At 43.7% G+C, this 15,994-nt stretch overlaps 1 protein-coding gene across 3 annotated transcripts in view; it reads right to left on the reverse strand.

Annotated features, from left to right (window-relative positions):
• HDGFL2 (HDGF like 2) overlaps positions 1–15,994 on the reverse strand; it is a 103,281-nt gene that overhangs the window by 80,145 nt on the left and 7,142 nt on the right. For all 3 annotated transcript variants that reach the window (XM_085638847.1, XM_085638846.1, XM_085638848.1), the window contains exons 4-5: positions 5,214–5,408; positions 4,567–4,686 (exon numbers count right to left, since the gene is read on the reverse strand). In XM_085638847.1, the coding sequence (XP_085494973.1) occupies positions 4,567–4,686; positions 5,214–5,408 (315 nt within the window). The remainder of the gene's footprint in view (positions 1–4,566; positions 4,687–5,213; positions 5,409–15,994) is intronic.

The raw sequence follows: 15,994 nt of genomic DNA on the forward strand, positions 1-15,994 counted from the left end.
AGGAATGGACCTGGGTACTGTAGGGGCACAGGGCTCATGCTCCTATACCCACACCACTGGCATAGGGCACCCAGCTAAAGGGGTGGCTGATGTATGCCTGGGCAGTGTATGTTGTGGGCATGGCACACAGGGATGTGTGCCATGTCGACTCTGTTTTGTCTTGTACCCAGACACTCAGCCTGCAAGGGCAGTGTGTTTATGTTAGGGTACAGGGCCTCTAAGGATGGCACAATGAGTGCTGCAGCCCTTGGAGGCCTTCCCTGGTCACAAGGCCCTGGGTACCTAGGGTACCATTTACCAGGGGCTAACATGTGGCCAGGGTTTGCCAATTTGGGTTTTAGGTTTACCATAGTAAAATTGGGGGCATACCAAGTAAAAAAGATGGCACTTTCTCACAAGCGTGCCTTGAAGTATCAGGGTGCTAAATTTTACCTAAAGCAACTGTAACCACATAAGATTTGCCTCCTAACACTGTAAAAATACTGGTCACATAGCTAGATGAAAGCGGGTCAAATCAAAAAAGGTATTCTGAATTTTGATATGGATAGTCAAAACATTTATAAGGGATACTTTATTGGTTATAATGACAATTGTACTTGTTGCTAACCTCAAGCAATGCCAAAGAGCATCTTTATAATAGTCAAACCAAACCACTTGGGGCTACAGCTCTCTTGTATCCAGCAATTCACATTCTATTTGATATTGACAACCATTTCTGACTGTTTCTGCCTACAGATTTTCTGACTGTAACTGTAGTCCATATCAGTGTCTATCTTTAGACAGTGGCCACTCAATCAAAGAGGAGATCAAGAAGCATTTTCAAAACTGCAGAAGGATGGAAAACAGCAATTTGGTTTACTCACTCTAGTTGGTAGAGTAAACACTACTCTGTTCTGGTCACAGAAAAAACTATTCACCTTCATTTTGTTTTTAAAATAAATACATTTTTTTAAAATAAGCAGTTGCCTAAACAACCAAAGTCATATGCAGGAATTAGTTAATGAAAAAAACAACCTGTGGAATAGGAATTAAATTGCAATATAAAACTATAGATACAACTTTCAAGAAATGGCATTTGGCAGAGCAACCGTTTTAATATTTAGTGACAACTAACCTAGTCACCTGCAGTCCACTACTAACTATAGACTTCTTGAAATTTTCACTTTTTTTAAAAGCTAAAATTTAAGACCGCTCCACACAGCTCCACTCAACCCCACATTAAAGGGCGATCTGTGCTGAAATAATCTGCAAACTGCAACCCTTGGAAATATATATATTTTTTTAAATCTTGGCTATACAAATGGTGTCAGCATGTCCAGCTCTTCCTCCAGCATAGGCACAACCAAATTATTTATAATTACATTTCCTATCTCTTCTACCTCTCCACTCCCCCACCACCCAATTCGGACCCATGGGATACGGTACTGCCAGAGCTGCCAATTTCTAATGGGAATTTCAAGTTAAACAGCAGAGTAGACATAAGCTATGCAGCTTGGGAACACGCATGAAGACAGCCACTCCTAGCCTAGCTTACAGGTTTATTCTCAGGCCTTGAAGTCTGGTGTTCACCCGCAGGGCTGGAAGGAGGCAGTTGTCATCCCTCTACCGAAAAGCCTAACAGGGATTCCGGCGATTTAAAAAAACAAGATGTGGCCAATCGCTCTGGTGCCTGCCCCAACTAAAATCCGGGAGAAGCACATCAGCCAGGAATGAGCCCAGTATTTCTCAGATCAAGGACCCTTCTCAAAACAGGTTCAGGAGGAATCACAGCACTGAATCAACGCTTATAGCGATGGCGGATTCTATTCGCAGCCAAGTCGACCAGGGAGACGCGGCTATTCTGGTACTGTTAAACTTGTCCACAGCCTTTGACCCATTATCTCCATCTTTGTTGGGGCTACGGCAGGCTGGGCTGGAGGACGTGGCTCTTAATTTGTTAGAGTCCTTCCTGCTGGATAGGACTCCCACACTCAGCTGTGGGAATTTTAGAGCCAAACCTTTCCCAGCTCCCCTGTGGGGTTCCACAAGGGCCATCAAGCAGTCCTAACCTATTTCATTTGTATGTCGCTCCTCTGGCAAAGCTGGTGCGTTATTTCTGCTACCAGGTTTCATCTTACGCAGATGACGCCCAGATCATCAATTCCATCTCTGGTGACTGAGAAGAGGTGGCAGACGAGTTTAGGGCTTGCATGACGAAACTCAGCAGGTGGATGAGGGCGAATTGGCTCAAAATCAACAGGGAGATTGTGGTTTTCGATCTGGACTAATCGATGGTGGAAAGTAACTTGTGATACTTTGCCTTTTCCGGCAGCTGACACCAAAACTCTGGGAGTGATTTTCGATAACACATTGACTCTCAACACCCAAGTTAATAGAACAGTGAGCTCCTGGATCCTTAAGATCTTGAAAAAAAATCCTGCCTCTTCTCCCGAAAGAGCTTAGGGTGTCAGTGGTCATCGTTCTTATTACATCTCACTAGGACTTCTGCAATGCCCTTTATCTTATTATAAACCAGTACTCACTAAATAAGCTCCAAGTTATCCAAAATGCGGCAGCACGCTTGGTCCTGGGACTACCAACACACTTCTCAGTCAGGGAGGGATTGAGATCCCTACACTGGTTGCCAGTTCAGAAGCAGGTGACCTTTAAAGCCCTTTGCTTGGCTCCTAAGGCTCTTCATCTACAAGGGTCGACTTACCCTAGGTCGGCCTTTAAATAATATGTTCCTACTAGGCCTCTGAAATTAGGTGGACATAGAAAGGTGGTGGTGGTACCTAGGTGGAGGAAAACTAGGTGAGGGGGACGGGCCTTCACAGTAGCGGCTGTGAGGTTGTGGAACTCTCTCCCTGAACATATCTGGAGTTTAAACTCGTATTTGATCTTTCGAAGCCTGGTGAAAACGTGTATACATTCGAATTAGTCCTCTCTTAGAGGTTACCTGGTTGTTGAGGTTCTCTCTGCTTTGGATCCTCACCTTTCACACAGTTCTCTTTCGGTTTAGCGCTTTGATGCCTCCTGGTTTTACACACTCTATAAATGCTACAATTTCACCTATAATTAGAGAGAACCCTGTAAAGTGTCACCGTGTCTCACTGCAGCCAAACTTCAAAGACCTAGTTCCTCCAGGAGTGGCGCTGCTTAAGTATCTGCAGGTCAGATCACTGTGCCCCTTTGTTAGAGTAGAATTCCTCAAAAAGGGACAGATCCTGGACGCAACCTTTCTTTAGCAGAATACAAAACGTTGCATTTTGTGGCATCCTACATCAATTAACATGCGTTTTCCCCTGGTATACATATTCTCTCTTCGCTCCGATCTGATACAGAATGGGCACATTAATTAAAGTTAGAAACACAGATATAAATTCATTCTTTTGATTTTCACTTTTTTAAGATGACTTAAGGTTGTGGTGTGCCACCTCCACCTCTTCAGAGTAAATTATGATCAACAACCAGGGTCTGTGACTTGCTGCTGTTCACGTGGCAACGGTGGTCCCCTCCTGCCAATCACAGGTTTCGTAACACGAGACACACATCACATCCAACTAGTTTAGATCACTAGTCAGAATTCAATCCCATTAAATATTCCTTATTTGAAAAGGAACACCATTTATCAATCAACACACAATTACGTCAAGCCCATCGTTTTACCCTCCAACCACAAGTTGTGCAGCATCTTGTTTGCTACAAAACTCATCACTGGCGGAAGCAAGGCATTTATGCCATGGACCGCATCTTTGATCAGAGCCTGCTACTTTTTAACCATCAGAAATGTCAACCACAATTGGAGGCTGTCACCTGTGAACTAGTTTACATTCCCTGCACTTACAAAATATTTCAAAACTTTGATAGTCAACTAAGGTCAGACACGGTTTCCCCAATTACATTTCATAGCTGGAAGTTCAGATGTTGGCTGCTCAAACATCATGTCTTCAGCTGCTGATTTAATCACACCTTTAAACTTAAAGCAGAACACATATGCACACGATTCTACCAGAAACGTCTTTCGACTGATAGAAACCAGGTAAAACCCAATTTCAATTCTTCAGACACAAACAATGACTGCATGCAGCTAAATAGAAAAGAATATGTTTTAAAAAAAATAAAATAAAAAAACCCACAAGCATTGGCAACGCTAATAGCTTACAAAAAAAAAGATAGGAGAAAAAAAGTTTCAAAGTACTGGAGAAAAAGCAAACATCTTAAGGTATCTCAAATCTACACTGAATTCAATATTTTCAATCTTTATAACTGCAAGATGTATTTTTCAGATACTTGTCACTCAAACTGGATTTAAAAAGAATACTGAAGTTAAAATAAAACGCTTGCCATGGTCTAATTTCCTTCCAAAGGATTCAGAACTGAAACATGCTACAGTAATTTGGTCAACTACTATAGCTCAGGGAGCAAATGTATAGGCCTAAAGGAGAAAAGGCAGATTATTTCTGGTAAGAAAGGAGCTACTTGTGTGATCCATCCTCCATTGCCTACAACAATGCTTTTTATCGAAATGCATGGGTCACCTAGCTCCCTTTCTAAGAAAAAGGACAGAGTGCTCATAGTGCATACCTGATCACTGTTATCTGATCGGTATGAACTCTCTGAATTAGCCTCCTCTTCCTCTGAGACAGAATCACTGGGCACATCCAAATCACTTGAAGGCTTTCTTGCGCGCTTTGCCAGAGGAACCTGGAGGTGAAAAAAATAATAAAGCACATACACAGATCCCAAGTGGAATGTTTATAAAGAACAAAGCCATATTGCCTGGAAAAGAACACCTGACTTTTCAGGCACCTGAATTTATGAAGGTATTAAATCCCTTTGCTGGAGACTACCTGGTACAAAATGGTATGGGTGAACGTAAAAGTGGATAGATGGGTTAACTGAAAGTATGGTGAGGAAGAACAGGAGGGCATATTTTGTGGTTAGTGTGCATATCAGAGGAAAGAATGCTGATATTCTTGGAATGTCAGAACTATGAATCTCTGTTGAATGTAAATTGATCTTAAGTCACATTATTAAAGTATCCTCAAGTAAGATGCTTATGGCTTGGTATGATATTGAAATAATATCAGATGAGAAGGCTACAAAAACCAATAAATTCAGGTCATATTAAAATAAAGACAATGGTGCTTAAACAAGAGACATTTCTAGTACCATGAAGTCTAGGGATGGAGACCACTTAAAATGCCCAGAATAAGGTTTGGATTTGGTACCTTTATAGCCGGAGCTTTTCGCTTGACACCAGTGTGATCGTTTTCCTTTTCTGATGCGTCTGCATCATCATCCTCTCCTTCACTTGCAATTTTCTCAGGTACAGCCGATGGAGGAACCTCGTCATCATCTTCTCCGGGGTCACTTGGTGCAGCTGCTTCATTCTCTGGAACTTCACTGTCCGAGGAGCTTGGGGCCTAAGACAGAGAAGGAGTAATTAATGTATGGGCTCTCTAGATTTCACAGAGTAGCTCGCTGAAAACTATCAACTAAAAAAATTGGTCCCTCAATACCAGGCGACAAATATATGTACAGGAGAAGATACCAAGCTGCAGCAAAACTTGTTTGATGGCACGGGTGACCAAGACGATAAATGGAAAGATCGTAAGAGTTATGGAAGCACGCTTTCATATGAACATCATCTCTACTTCTATAACTGCTCACAGCAGCTTATACTATGATGGTTCGGGCACTCAATTCTTTTGAAGCCATGCTACATGAAGGATCAAAACATGTTGCTTTTAACATCATATGGGCTTGCAAAGATCTTATCCACACATAGCGAACAAAAACAGAAGTCACAACCAAATAAAAAAAAAAACACAAGCAAAAGATACACATCACAAAACTATGGGCACTAAAGCTAGCATATGAACAGCCTAAAACTAAAAAGCAGGTCACAGAGATGAAGGCCAAGTAGAAATAAAGAAGAAAATAATAGTATTGACAGTCTGAGTTTGCAGAAGACTTGTTCGGACGACAGCTGTTAAACTTACTGAGATAGCCTAACAGAATCCAAGCTGTATACTGTACATCCTGGAACACCGGCATGAAGTCACATGTGTCAACTAACAGGAAATCTCAAACAAGATAATCTCAGGAGAAGCTGGTCATTCTAGAGAGATCATCATCATTACATACACAAATGTAGATATTAGAAAGGGATCTTGAATAAGAATCCTCTTCGAAATCAACAATGTAGTTCAAAGCAGAAGCAGTACTGTGCGAAGAGAGTTTAAAAAAATAAGATGGGCTGTCTGCTTTCTTCTCCACTTTAGGCTTGATATGCAGGATTTTGAAACTTTAATAACACCTTTTTCCATTGGTCCCTCGCACTCGCCCATCTTCACATTTTCATATGAGTGAGTTAAAGGCCTGTGCTTGCCTTTTTAGAATGCAATGACAAAAAAAAAAGGTGCAACATGTGTACATGTTTATATATACACTATCTAATGAGCCTGGGTCAGAACAGTATAACTGAGCTGACAGGGCAAACTAGCTTCACCCGGAGATTAGGCTTCAATTTGGTGGCAGAAATGTAGTGCTCGTCTCTCTTGCCCCTAATCACTCTTCCAAGATGCCCTCTGAAAGACATCACAGCTATGAACAGGAAAGCAACTGCAATTCTGATTACAGTTTGGACAGACCATCTCATAGAAACCCTAAAGTCAACAAAGCTATACAAAGGGTGCATCAAGAGTAAGTTAGAGAACAGATGTGTGCCCTTAGGTCACAAAGGTAAGTTGCTTCATTTGAGCAGACTTACAACACAGGATAGCTTCATATCGCCAGGGCACAGGTTAGGATAGGAATGGAAAATTAGGATTGGGGATCTAGTTTGTATCAAAGTAAGAGTGTGAACGTGGAGATGGTACAGGAAAAGAGAGCACTGTCTGATTGGATGTCCAGCCATTTGAATAGTTGCAGTCTACATGGTGGTTACTAGCGAACTGTATCCCTACATGGCAAGCACCTGCTTCTACACAACTCGCTACTTGTCTGGCGCTCTCCTATGTAAGTAGAGTACTTCAACGCACTGGGCAGAATCGTTCTGCTGGTGTGCACCAAAGGAAAGGTCCTTCCCATTGTACACTATCAGGCTGACCACCACCTCACACAACATGTCCAAGAAGCAAACTGCTCCACTTTGAAACAAGAGATGCACAGGCTCTACACAAAGGGACAAGATATAGAGGATTACAGTGGTTGCTGACCAATGTTGCCCAGCCACAGATTTCGTTTTTCAGCTGCTTCACTACTGCAATAAATAGCTTTTGTACAGTCTTCTGTACTATGCAGTCATCGCTTGGAAATTCTAAATTAATGTTTTGATCTATTGCATAGCTGCCAAGGTTTCAGATTGCTATGTGTGACATTTTCAGAATTTCAATGACTTACAACCATTAGTGACACTTTCTCACGATCAAAATCAAGCAATGAAGAGGAGGGACACACATAAATATCAGAAATAACACCCATTTGACCAACGAGAAACTCAAAAAAGATCTTTACAGCTCCCACCCACACACATGTAGCCTAAGGTTACGTTTAAAGGTATCGGGCAGGTTTACTGAACTTAACCTTATATGCAACTGCCTTTAACTGACTGGGATGTTACCAGCTGCATGGAAGAATTGAACTTTCAAATTCAACTTCACACTCAAAATTATGAAGTCAAATGCATCATTGTAAAATAAATGTCTGCCATATCTGCTGAAAGTATTACTTCCAACCTCTGCAATGTGGGCTGCTGCCTCTGCGGGATGCTTCTCTGATTGGGGCTACTTAATGAGAAGTATAAAGAAATCACTGTAGCACTCTTTATTTTGAAAAATATGTTCACCACGCCACTGTCGCCTTTAGTCACGTCTGCTTTGCACGTTACTCTATGTAGCCCCGTTCACATTGCAGTGGCCCTCAGTTTGAGACAAACTTTCACGGCAGTAGCATCGTACTTGTGAAAGGGTGGTGGTGGTACTGAAATACGCAACACGTCCGATTTGTTCATATAGTTTATTAAGGTTTGAACGCTTACAGGGGTAAGATCAATGTTAACGGCTTGGGCCAACGTTTTTAACTAAAAACTTTCTTCCACCATGCTGCCCGAAAACACTATCAGCCGCTCTGTACGGGCACCCTTCTACAGAAACGCGCAGATTGGGCCTTGGCAAGTCTGCCGCCAGCCAATCGGCTGCGAAGTTCAGGCTCCTGTCTCTAAGAAGCAGGTTGTTAGAAGCAGAAATGGAACACAGAAGAAGTGATGAAAGGGAACTGTCTTTCAATCTAGGCAGACAGAAAGGCTCGCTGTCAACCTGGTGCTGTGTTAGATTTGATATCCCCGAACACTGGGTATCTGCTGGTGTCAAAGCACGGAAAAAAGCCTTGGCCGCCAGTGGTGTCAGAGCGAGGTGCAAGCGAGTGGACACACTCTGCCTGTGGGAAAGCATAGCTGAGCAACACCCCTGGGTGGACTGCTCCCTCAGCAAGTAAATTACTTGCTAACAAGTGGCAAGTGTTTCTTTATGAGGCCAAATACCGCAATGAGCTCACTCTGGCACTTACTCATGATGCAGGTGCCGCGGCCCAGAGGGCTGGGGTAGGGTCAGGCAAGGCTGACTGAAGCACACACACACACATAGCCCACCCGGCCACAGGCTGTATCATTTCAAAAGTCACTGACACACAGTACCGGCCAGTGCAGGTGACTCTGGACTCACTGGTCTGTGTCACAAGTCAGCCGGCTGTGGACACGGACAGCTGAGCAGCGCTATAATGCATTTCAGTGTGGTGATGCGGACCACCACACTGAAATGTGTTAGACGAACACCTGATCCATGGTACTTGGCAGGACTGTCAGGGCTCGGCCCTAAGCTATTAACGGCTATGCTCAGTTTACTGACCCAAGCAGCATTCAAAAGTTGAAAAATTGGCGACTTAAGCACTTATTGTGAACACCTGCTTTGACCTTTGCGACACAGGTTTAAATTCAGGTGAGTCACCTTAGCCTTTCAATCATTCGACAGTCGATGAATCAGAGAAAAATCTTCAGTAACTATGTTTTATATATAAATTCTTTTCACTTTAAAAAGTGGACACTTCGAGCAATTTCTGAGTTCTGCAATGATAGCCTATTGAAGTAGGAACAATTTCGGCAAGCAGGTACAGTACATCAACTTAAAAGACCAATCTCCAGGAGTTATGGTGAGCGGTGGTCAAGGCACAAAGCAGCACCAACAGAACACCCCAGCGGCACAAGGGCGGTCGGTGCACATATACATTTTGAGCCCAATGTATTTCAATTGAGATCGGTCACTGTCAAGAGGCTGTAGGCTCTGGCTGAAAGGCCAGTTGGGCTGAACCAGCAAGTGCTTCTCCAATGCACAGGGGGCGGCGGGTGCAGAGGTACACATATGCGTCGGGGCTTTCCTTACCGGAGCAGTCGCGGTAGAGGGAGTCCAAGCAGGGCGAAACCACAATGGACTCGAGCTCTGGAGGATCTGGTTGATATCAGTGGCCAACTTCAACACGGGCTGGAGGGGACAGTGCAGTGGTGGCTTCGGGTTTTGATGGTGCCAGAGTCCTCAGTCTCTTCTCTTTTGGAGTTTCTTCAGAACAGGCTCGCTGTTCAAGGGAGGTTTGGTGCCTTTTTTGAAGGCAGGTAGTCCTCCCAAGTTTCTGGAGTCAACATCTGCAGGACAAGTCGACTTTGCCGCAGTTTTCAGCGAGGGATGCAGACAGGCTGGCAGGGTTGGTACCAGATCAGCTGCTTCTTTACTCCTCTATGCTTCTGCGGCTTTTCAGGGTCCTCCCTCTTCTTAGGTAGTCAGGATATGCTTCTCTGGTGCTAGGTGCTCTTCTAAATACTGAAATTAAGGGTCTTAGGGGAGTGAGTAGTAGCCAATGGGCTACTTACTCTTGGGGTCACTACGCCTCCTATAAGACTACTTGCAGTGGGAAGTGGGCATAACCCCATCCCAGAATTCCTAAGTATTCCATCACAAAGACAGCTATTCCTGAAAAATCGTGTCCACCTCACAGTAGCCCACCTTAGGGGTATACTAGCCTGGAAGTGGTGTGTATATCTGACTAGCTTATTTTCCTGCTCATCCAGGTGCCAAGCGAGCTCTGGAAAGGGGGGGGGGGGGGGGGGGTCACTTTCTCTCCAGTGAGGCGAACCAGATTAGCATTCCAAAGGCGGCAGCTTCTTTGAAGCTCGCCAACCCAAAGAAGCTAATCATCAGGTCGTCCTGTGGGCGGGGGTGTTAGACCATCTTCCCAAACAGGCTTTTATTCTGGGTCCCCAGAGAGCAAACACTCTCACCCTAGGAGGTTGGTAGGGTCTCAGGTGGCAGGCTGGCAGAATCCAGTCAGCAAGCACACCAGAGGCTGGTACGTTTTCAGGGGGTACCTCTAAGATGCCAAACAGTCCTAATTTCAGCGAAGCCATCATCTAGCAGAACTCCATTTCACCAGTGTCCAGCATGTTTTAAGATGGCTTCCCTGGTCACTTGTACACTCAGCCTGCAATAGCAGTCCTGCATGTGCTTAGGGAGGGTTCCCTCGGGGTGGCGCAATTCGTGCTGCAGCCCTTGGGGCCCTCTTTAGTACTTCAGGCCCTAGGTACCAAGGTATCATTTACTAGGGACTTACAGAGGGAGCTAAATGTTTTGCTAATTGGAATTGTAAATGTTTAGGGAAATAACTTGTACCGGGGACCTGGTTATCAGGAACCCAGTACATTTCAATCTAAGTTGCACCGAATACCAGGCAAACAAGCATTGGCATAGCCAATAGGTTTCGCCTTTGGGACCTTATAAGTGTTTAGCCATGCAACAGTAGCATAACTAAATACTTATAAGGTCCCAAAAGCGAGACCTATTGGCTATGCAATCGCGATCAAACATCAAAGCAGCCGTGAGGCCACGAAAGTGAAAGTAATCGTGGTAAAAGCGGCGCGCGCGCCCGCGCACATGAACTGTAGCTCTAGGCTGGCCTGGTAGCACATTTTTGGAGCCCTCTCAATAAGTCTCGCCAGACCAGCGCATGCGCTGGGTCAGGCAAGGGGGTGGAGGGGTACTGAAACATAAACCCAGTTTCCTACAGGTCTTCACAGCAAAAGACTTTACTGCAACATTAGGAGCGCATGACAGGAATACAATGGCATCTGCACAGGCAATGGTCTACTTAGTAACTTGTCAATACCTCAAGTTAGAACAATTGCCAACAGGTATAAAGCCTGTTCCATTGTGTCCAATAGGTGGTTTGAAGCCTGTTGCTGTGTTCACAGTCATACAATAGCCACATAATCTGGTAGCTTTTGTGCGTTGATGCAGAAGACTAGCAGGGCTTCTTTCCGGACGTCAATTAAATGTCAGCATCTTTCTGATCTCCTTCTGTGCAGCCCCGAGCACCCAGCATTGAATGCCCTAGATCATCAGCAGGTGGTCCTTCCCGGGACTCCAGCTCCACGTGCATTAATGCACACTCTCCAAGTTACGAAGACAGAGACAAAGTGCACTCTAACAGAACTGACAAGTCAGAAGTTCTGATGTACTCTGTATACCACACCAAATTTTACTTGTATTACCAAGTGTGCATTTCCTTACAAAGAGTGACCAAAAGTGGCTCAATTAATTCTCTCATTGCTACTCAATTGTCCTAGTGAAGTCCACTGATCTGAAGCAAGGTGGAAAAAAATATGGGTCGCATTTGCCAGGGGCCTGCAACATTTGTAAGGGGATTAATATTTAAATAGACATGCCTCCTTCTGCAAGCAATGGGCAGAGCTCAGCAGCCTCCATTTCTAGGAGAGCAGGTAGTTCGTTGCAGTGGCCAATTAAGAGCAAATCCTTAACTGTAAGGATGCAACCTCTCTCTCTCTGCAACCACCCCTACCATGCAAACGCATGGCTAGCTTCTGGAGAATGCTCCTGATCTCCGAGCCCCCGCAGCTGCATCATAAATTCTTCACAAGAAAATCTGCCTCAGTCGTCTCTGCCCAGCCTCGTTTCACTTGTCTGTCTTCAATAATTCTGCAGAAGTTTCGGGTGATCATCCATTCTTATGACATTAATGGCCAGTTGCACCATTTTCAGGTTGTATCGCAGATACAATTCTTGCACAGCATCTATGAGGCAGTTAAGAATGTTGTTTTGTGCTGTGATGGATGTACTAATCAGACACACAACCAAAATCACATTCCGGAGGATTCACAAAGTACATGGTCCATTGAAATTCATGAGAGATGGGTGCTATTTGAAGAACCCCTAAAATCCTTGGATGGAGGCCTGCTAGGAACAGAAGCTCTCCTTCCATACATTACCAAAATGTTAACAGTGCAGCCCCTATACCTAAAGGAACAAAGGAGGCAATTAGAAGAATAAAAATGAGCAATGCAAAAGTCCCCTAGACCACTGTCCCTTCTTGTTGATCTCTGCCCTGGTGATAACAGCCAACAGTCACAAAGATGAAGTAATCCATCACGCACATTCTCCACTTTGCAGATGGATACCATGACCATTTAAAATGTTGATATCTGTTCAATTATCTGCAGTAGCAATTGCCCTCGCAAACCAAGGTTATATTTCATTCCAATTCACCAGGGGGTTTGCAGGGGTCAGGCTTCTCGCATCACCAGCCAGCTTGCAAGTTACTATACGTACACAGAGTTGAACACAGAAACATGACTAGTAATAGATCTTGTTATCTCTTCTGTTTTTTCTGGCTTTCTGAACATCAGTCCACTTGCTTGGCCAGTGAGGGGGGAAATATGTGGCAGGGCGAAAGGGAAGGTCCTCCTAGAGAAAGACAAACTGATCAAAGAAGAAGTACGGCCACTGTTCAGAGCATGCTAGCGTGTGTGCATTCTGTCATGTAAATACACACTGTAAGGCGTTAGACACCCCTTAAGGTACAGTTCACACTACAGATATAAAATAAAAAAGCTTTAGAAGTAAAGTAAGCCAGTGATTGGTTCAGCAACATCAATATGTCTCGTACCATTAAAGGTATTTCTTAAAACTATTCAGAATCTTTAACAGCATGGTAGTATAGCATCATGAGTTTTTGGATCGACCGCCACAATACACTGCCCTGTAGCAGTAGTACATCCAACACATGCCTGTGAAGGGATGGAGGGTATCTACTCCACCCCCAACTAATCACAAAGGCTCATGGCCTGTGCGATAGCTGCATCACCATCGGCAACCAAAAGAATCAGAGCATTTCAAACTTTGCAGATCATTTCAGACCTTTGATCATACTTCACCCCCCCTCCAAATGTCAAACACACAGACACGGATGATAAAAGTATTCCTCACGGTCTCAAGAGCAGCAGCTCCTGTGAGCAAACATGCACTTTTACGGCCAATCTTGATTTTTGGTTTTATATGAACCGGATTGTCAAGGGAGGTGGCTTCACTCTTTTTTTGGCTGCATCTTAGTCTTTGGCTTCCTTTTCGTTTAAGTCACCCTGGAATTATCTCCCTGTTCCTGCTGGGCATGGTTTGTCGTTGCAGAAGGTGGGCTTCCTCCACACGAAAACAGTAGGCAAAGATGGTTTAGTGGTTAGAAGACACAAATCACAACTTCTTTTGTGCATTCTGCAAACATAAGGTAGGTGAAGCAACCTCAACTCCATTCAACAAATTACCAGTTCTGTGATTGCATGAAAACTCATAGGTTGAGTTCCACCATGTGCATACTCACCTATAAGCATAGTGCAGGTCTATTTTTCTGTTGCATTACTCATAATGCTGTTGCTCTGAAATAATAGTATTTTTATTTATTTTATTTTTTTACACCTTGTTCGAACGTAATACTAAGTTGAGGAGGAACACTACGCTCGATAATGGCATGCATCCCAGACATCAAGCTTCAGCTCGACTGCCGGTTTCATTCCATTTGTCATCATCATGGGTTCCCAAAGTATAGATGTCCCTTTCCCCAGGACACAGCATGCAATCTCCCTATAGGTTAGAACACACAAATACCAAGGTGTGTGTGTGATCATCACACACTGCAGACACAGACAGCCTGCAACGCAAACTTCCATCCCATCGGACACCAATCTCCACGCTAAGGAACAGCTGCATCAAAACAAGGCTACTTGTTGGTAAGAGGTTTCCTTGCAAACTTGTGTGCTGTAGTGATGAGACTGCCAAGTACCCGGACAGTGTTAATGATCCTATTGATCAGGTCCTATGAGTGGTCATACATACATTCATGTAAGTGCCTTCAATAGCACCTTAAGATGATCCAAATTCACACTGCATGTATCCACATCACTCAGATTTACAAATCGGCTTTCCTTTGTTCAAGTGTGGACCTCTTCGTATGGTCTTTTTTGATTTCTTATACTCTAAGTGACCAAGAAACTGTATACACTGAGAGAAAAAAAATGGAACACGGACACAGAACTAGGACTTTTGGTAGTATATAACAACAACCATCAGTCTCAGCAGCATCTGTGCATAGTGAAAAATGTCACTGGGGTTCAGTGAGTACCTAAAGGCCAGATGTCACAGCACCTGCCGTACTAGTAATAGCTACATCGTTGACCAGGCTGGCTTTGGCTTGGAGCAGAGCTCCTAGTATTCATGAGTTTGTTATGTGCATTAGCACCGCAAACCACACATGTACTAAACAACATAATTAACTCTGCACCGAAAATTCGGTCAGAAGTAAACACATTACAACTTAGAAAATACACACTGAACACACAGCAGACATTAACAGATTGGAAAAACAATAAGCTTTGACGCGATGAAATGCAGCTGACCGCATCTGCACTGCCAATATACAAAATTTTCATTGACACTCATTTCCTCTTCCCAACCGCAGTGAACTGCTTGGCTGGCTCAATTTTCATTTCTGTGCCGGGACGTGGAGCTCACATGAGAATTACTCAATCCAGTCTTCCCCACCCACATAATACACAACAGGGTTATATACAGAAAGGCTCACCAGTCTGTTGCTCTTCCACTCCTTCTCTGAAGGCACTTATCCTGATGCCGTAACATTAAGCCCCATTTAACGGTACTTTGTGATTGACTAACAAGGAGAATCATCATGAACCCTAAAGAAAGATTTTGCTTCTAAAGTAACAAGGTAGGACAAAAGTCTCACCCCAAGAAAGCAGAGGTAAACGAGTCTTTCTTGAATTACCTCTTGAAAAATAAAATATTGCATATACTGTACACACACAGCAAGCTCCATACAAAAAAAGGTTAACGCGTGCTATTGACATCTAGTCTGTACTGTGTCAATCCCTTTTCTGCAACTGGGCAATGGAAAAGGAAAATGCTTGCATCCGAGAGCCACAGTGTACAACAGGTTGTCTCACAGTTATCTTGTTTAAAATAGAGAAGGATGCACATCCGAACGACTAACTTTAACTTCAAACAGCAATATGTTGAAATAATTATCAAGTATAGGGGCAATCCTGGCTGATAGAAACAATGATTGTAGTCTCTAAATGCAGGATGCTAAAATTATTTCATGGTTAATACTAAGGCAGTTTACACTCTTGTCCAAAACAAATCTGCCTACTTAGGAGATGCAATATCCAGAGGCGTCATTCTCCGATGGAAACTAGTGCATTCAATGCCAGAACCTCCTCACTGTAAAAGCAACAAAAAAAAAGCCACTGGTTTAACATTAGCTCCTGCTCAATACTTATGACAGGAATCGTTGTCAATTTTCTGGTAGAGCTATCCAATATTCAAGCATTATTTTGCAAGCATTGTTCATTTTACAGGTCAGTACTATTGGATATCATTGGGTCACGCAGGTGTGACAGACCTTAAAGGATATGCTCCACGAGAGACAGACAGTAAGGGCCACTTAAAAAGGATAGGAATAGACATTTAAAATAGGCCTGATTGGGCACACTGTCAAAGACCAGGAGTTTGCTGAGGTCCAACTTAGTTGCACAGGCTCAAGTGATCCAGGAGGGCAGACGGAGGACATTGCAAATTTCATTTCCTACGGTGGGGTGTTGGTA

This window comes from Triturus cristatus, chromosome 12 (genome assembly GCF_964204655.1).
Source record: "Triturus cristatus chromosome 12, aTriCri1.1, whole genome shotgun sequence".
Lineage (NCBI taxonomy): Eukaryota > Metazoa > Chordata > Amphibia > Caudata > Salamandridae > Triturus > Triturus cristatus.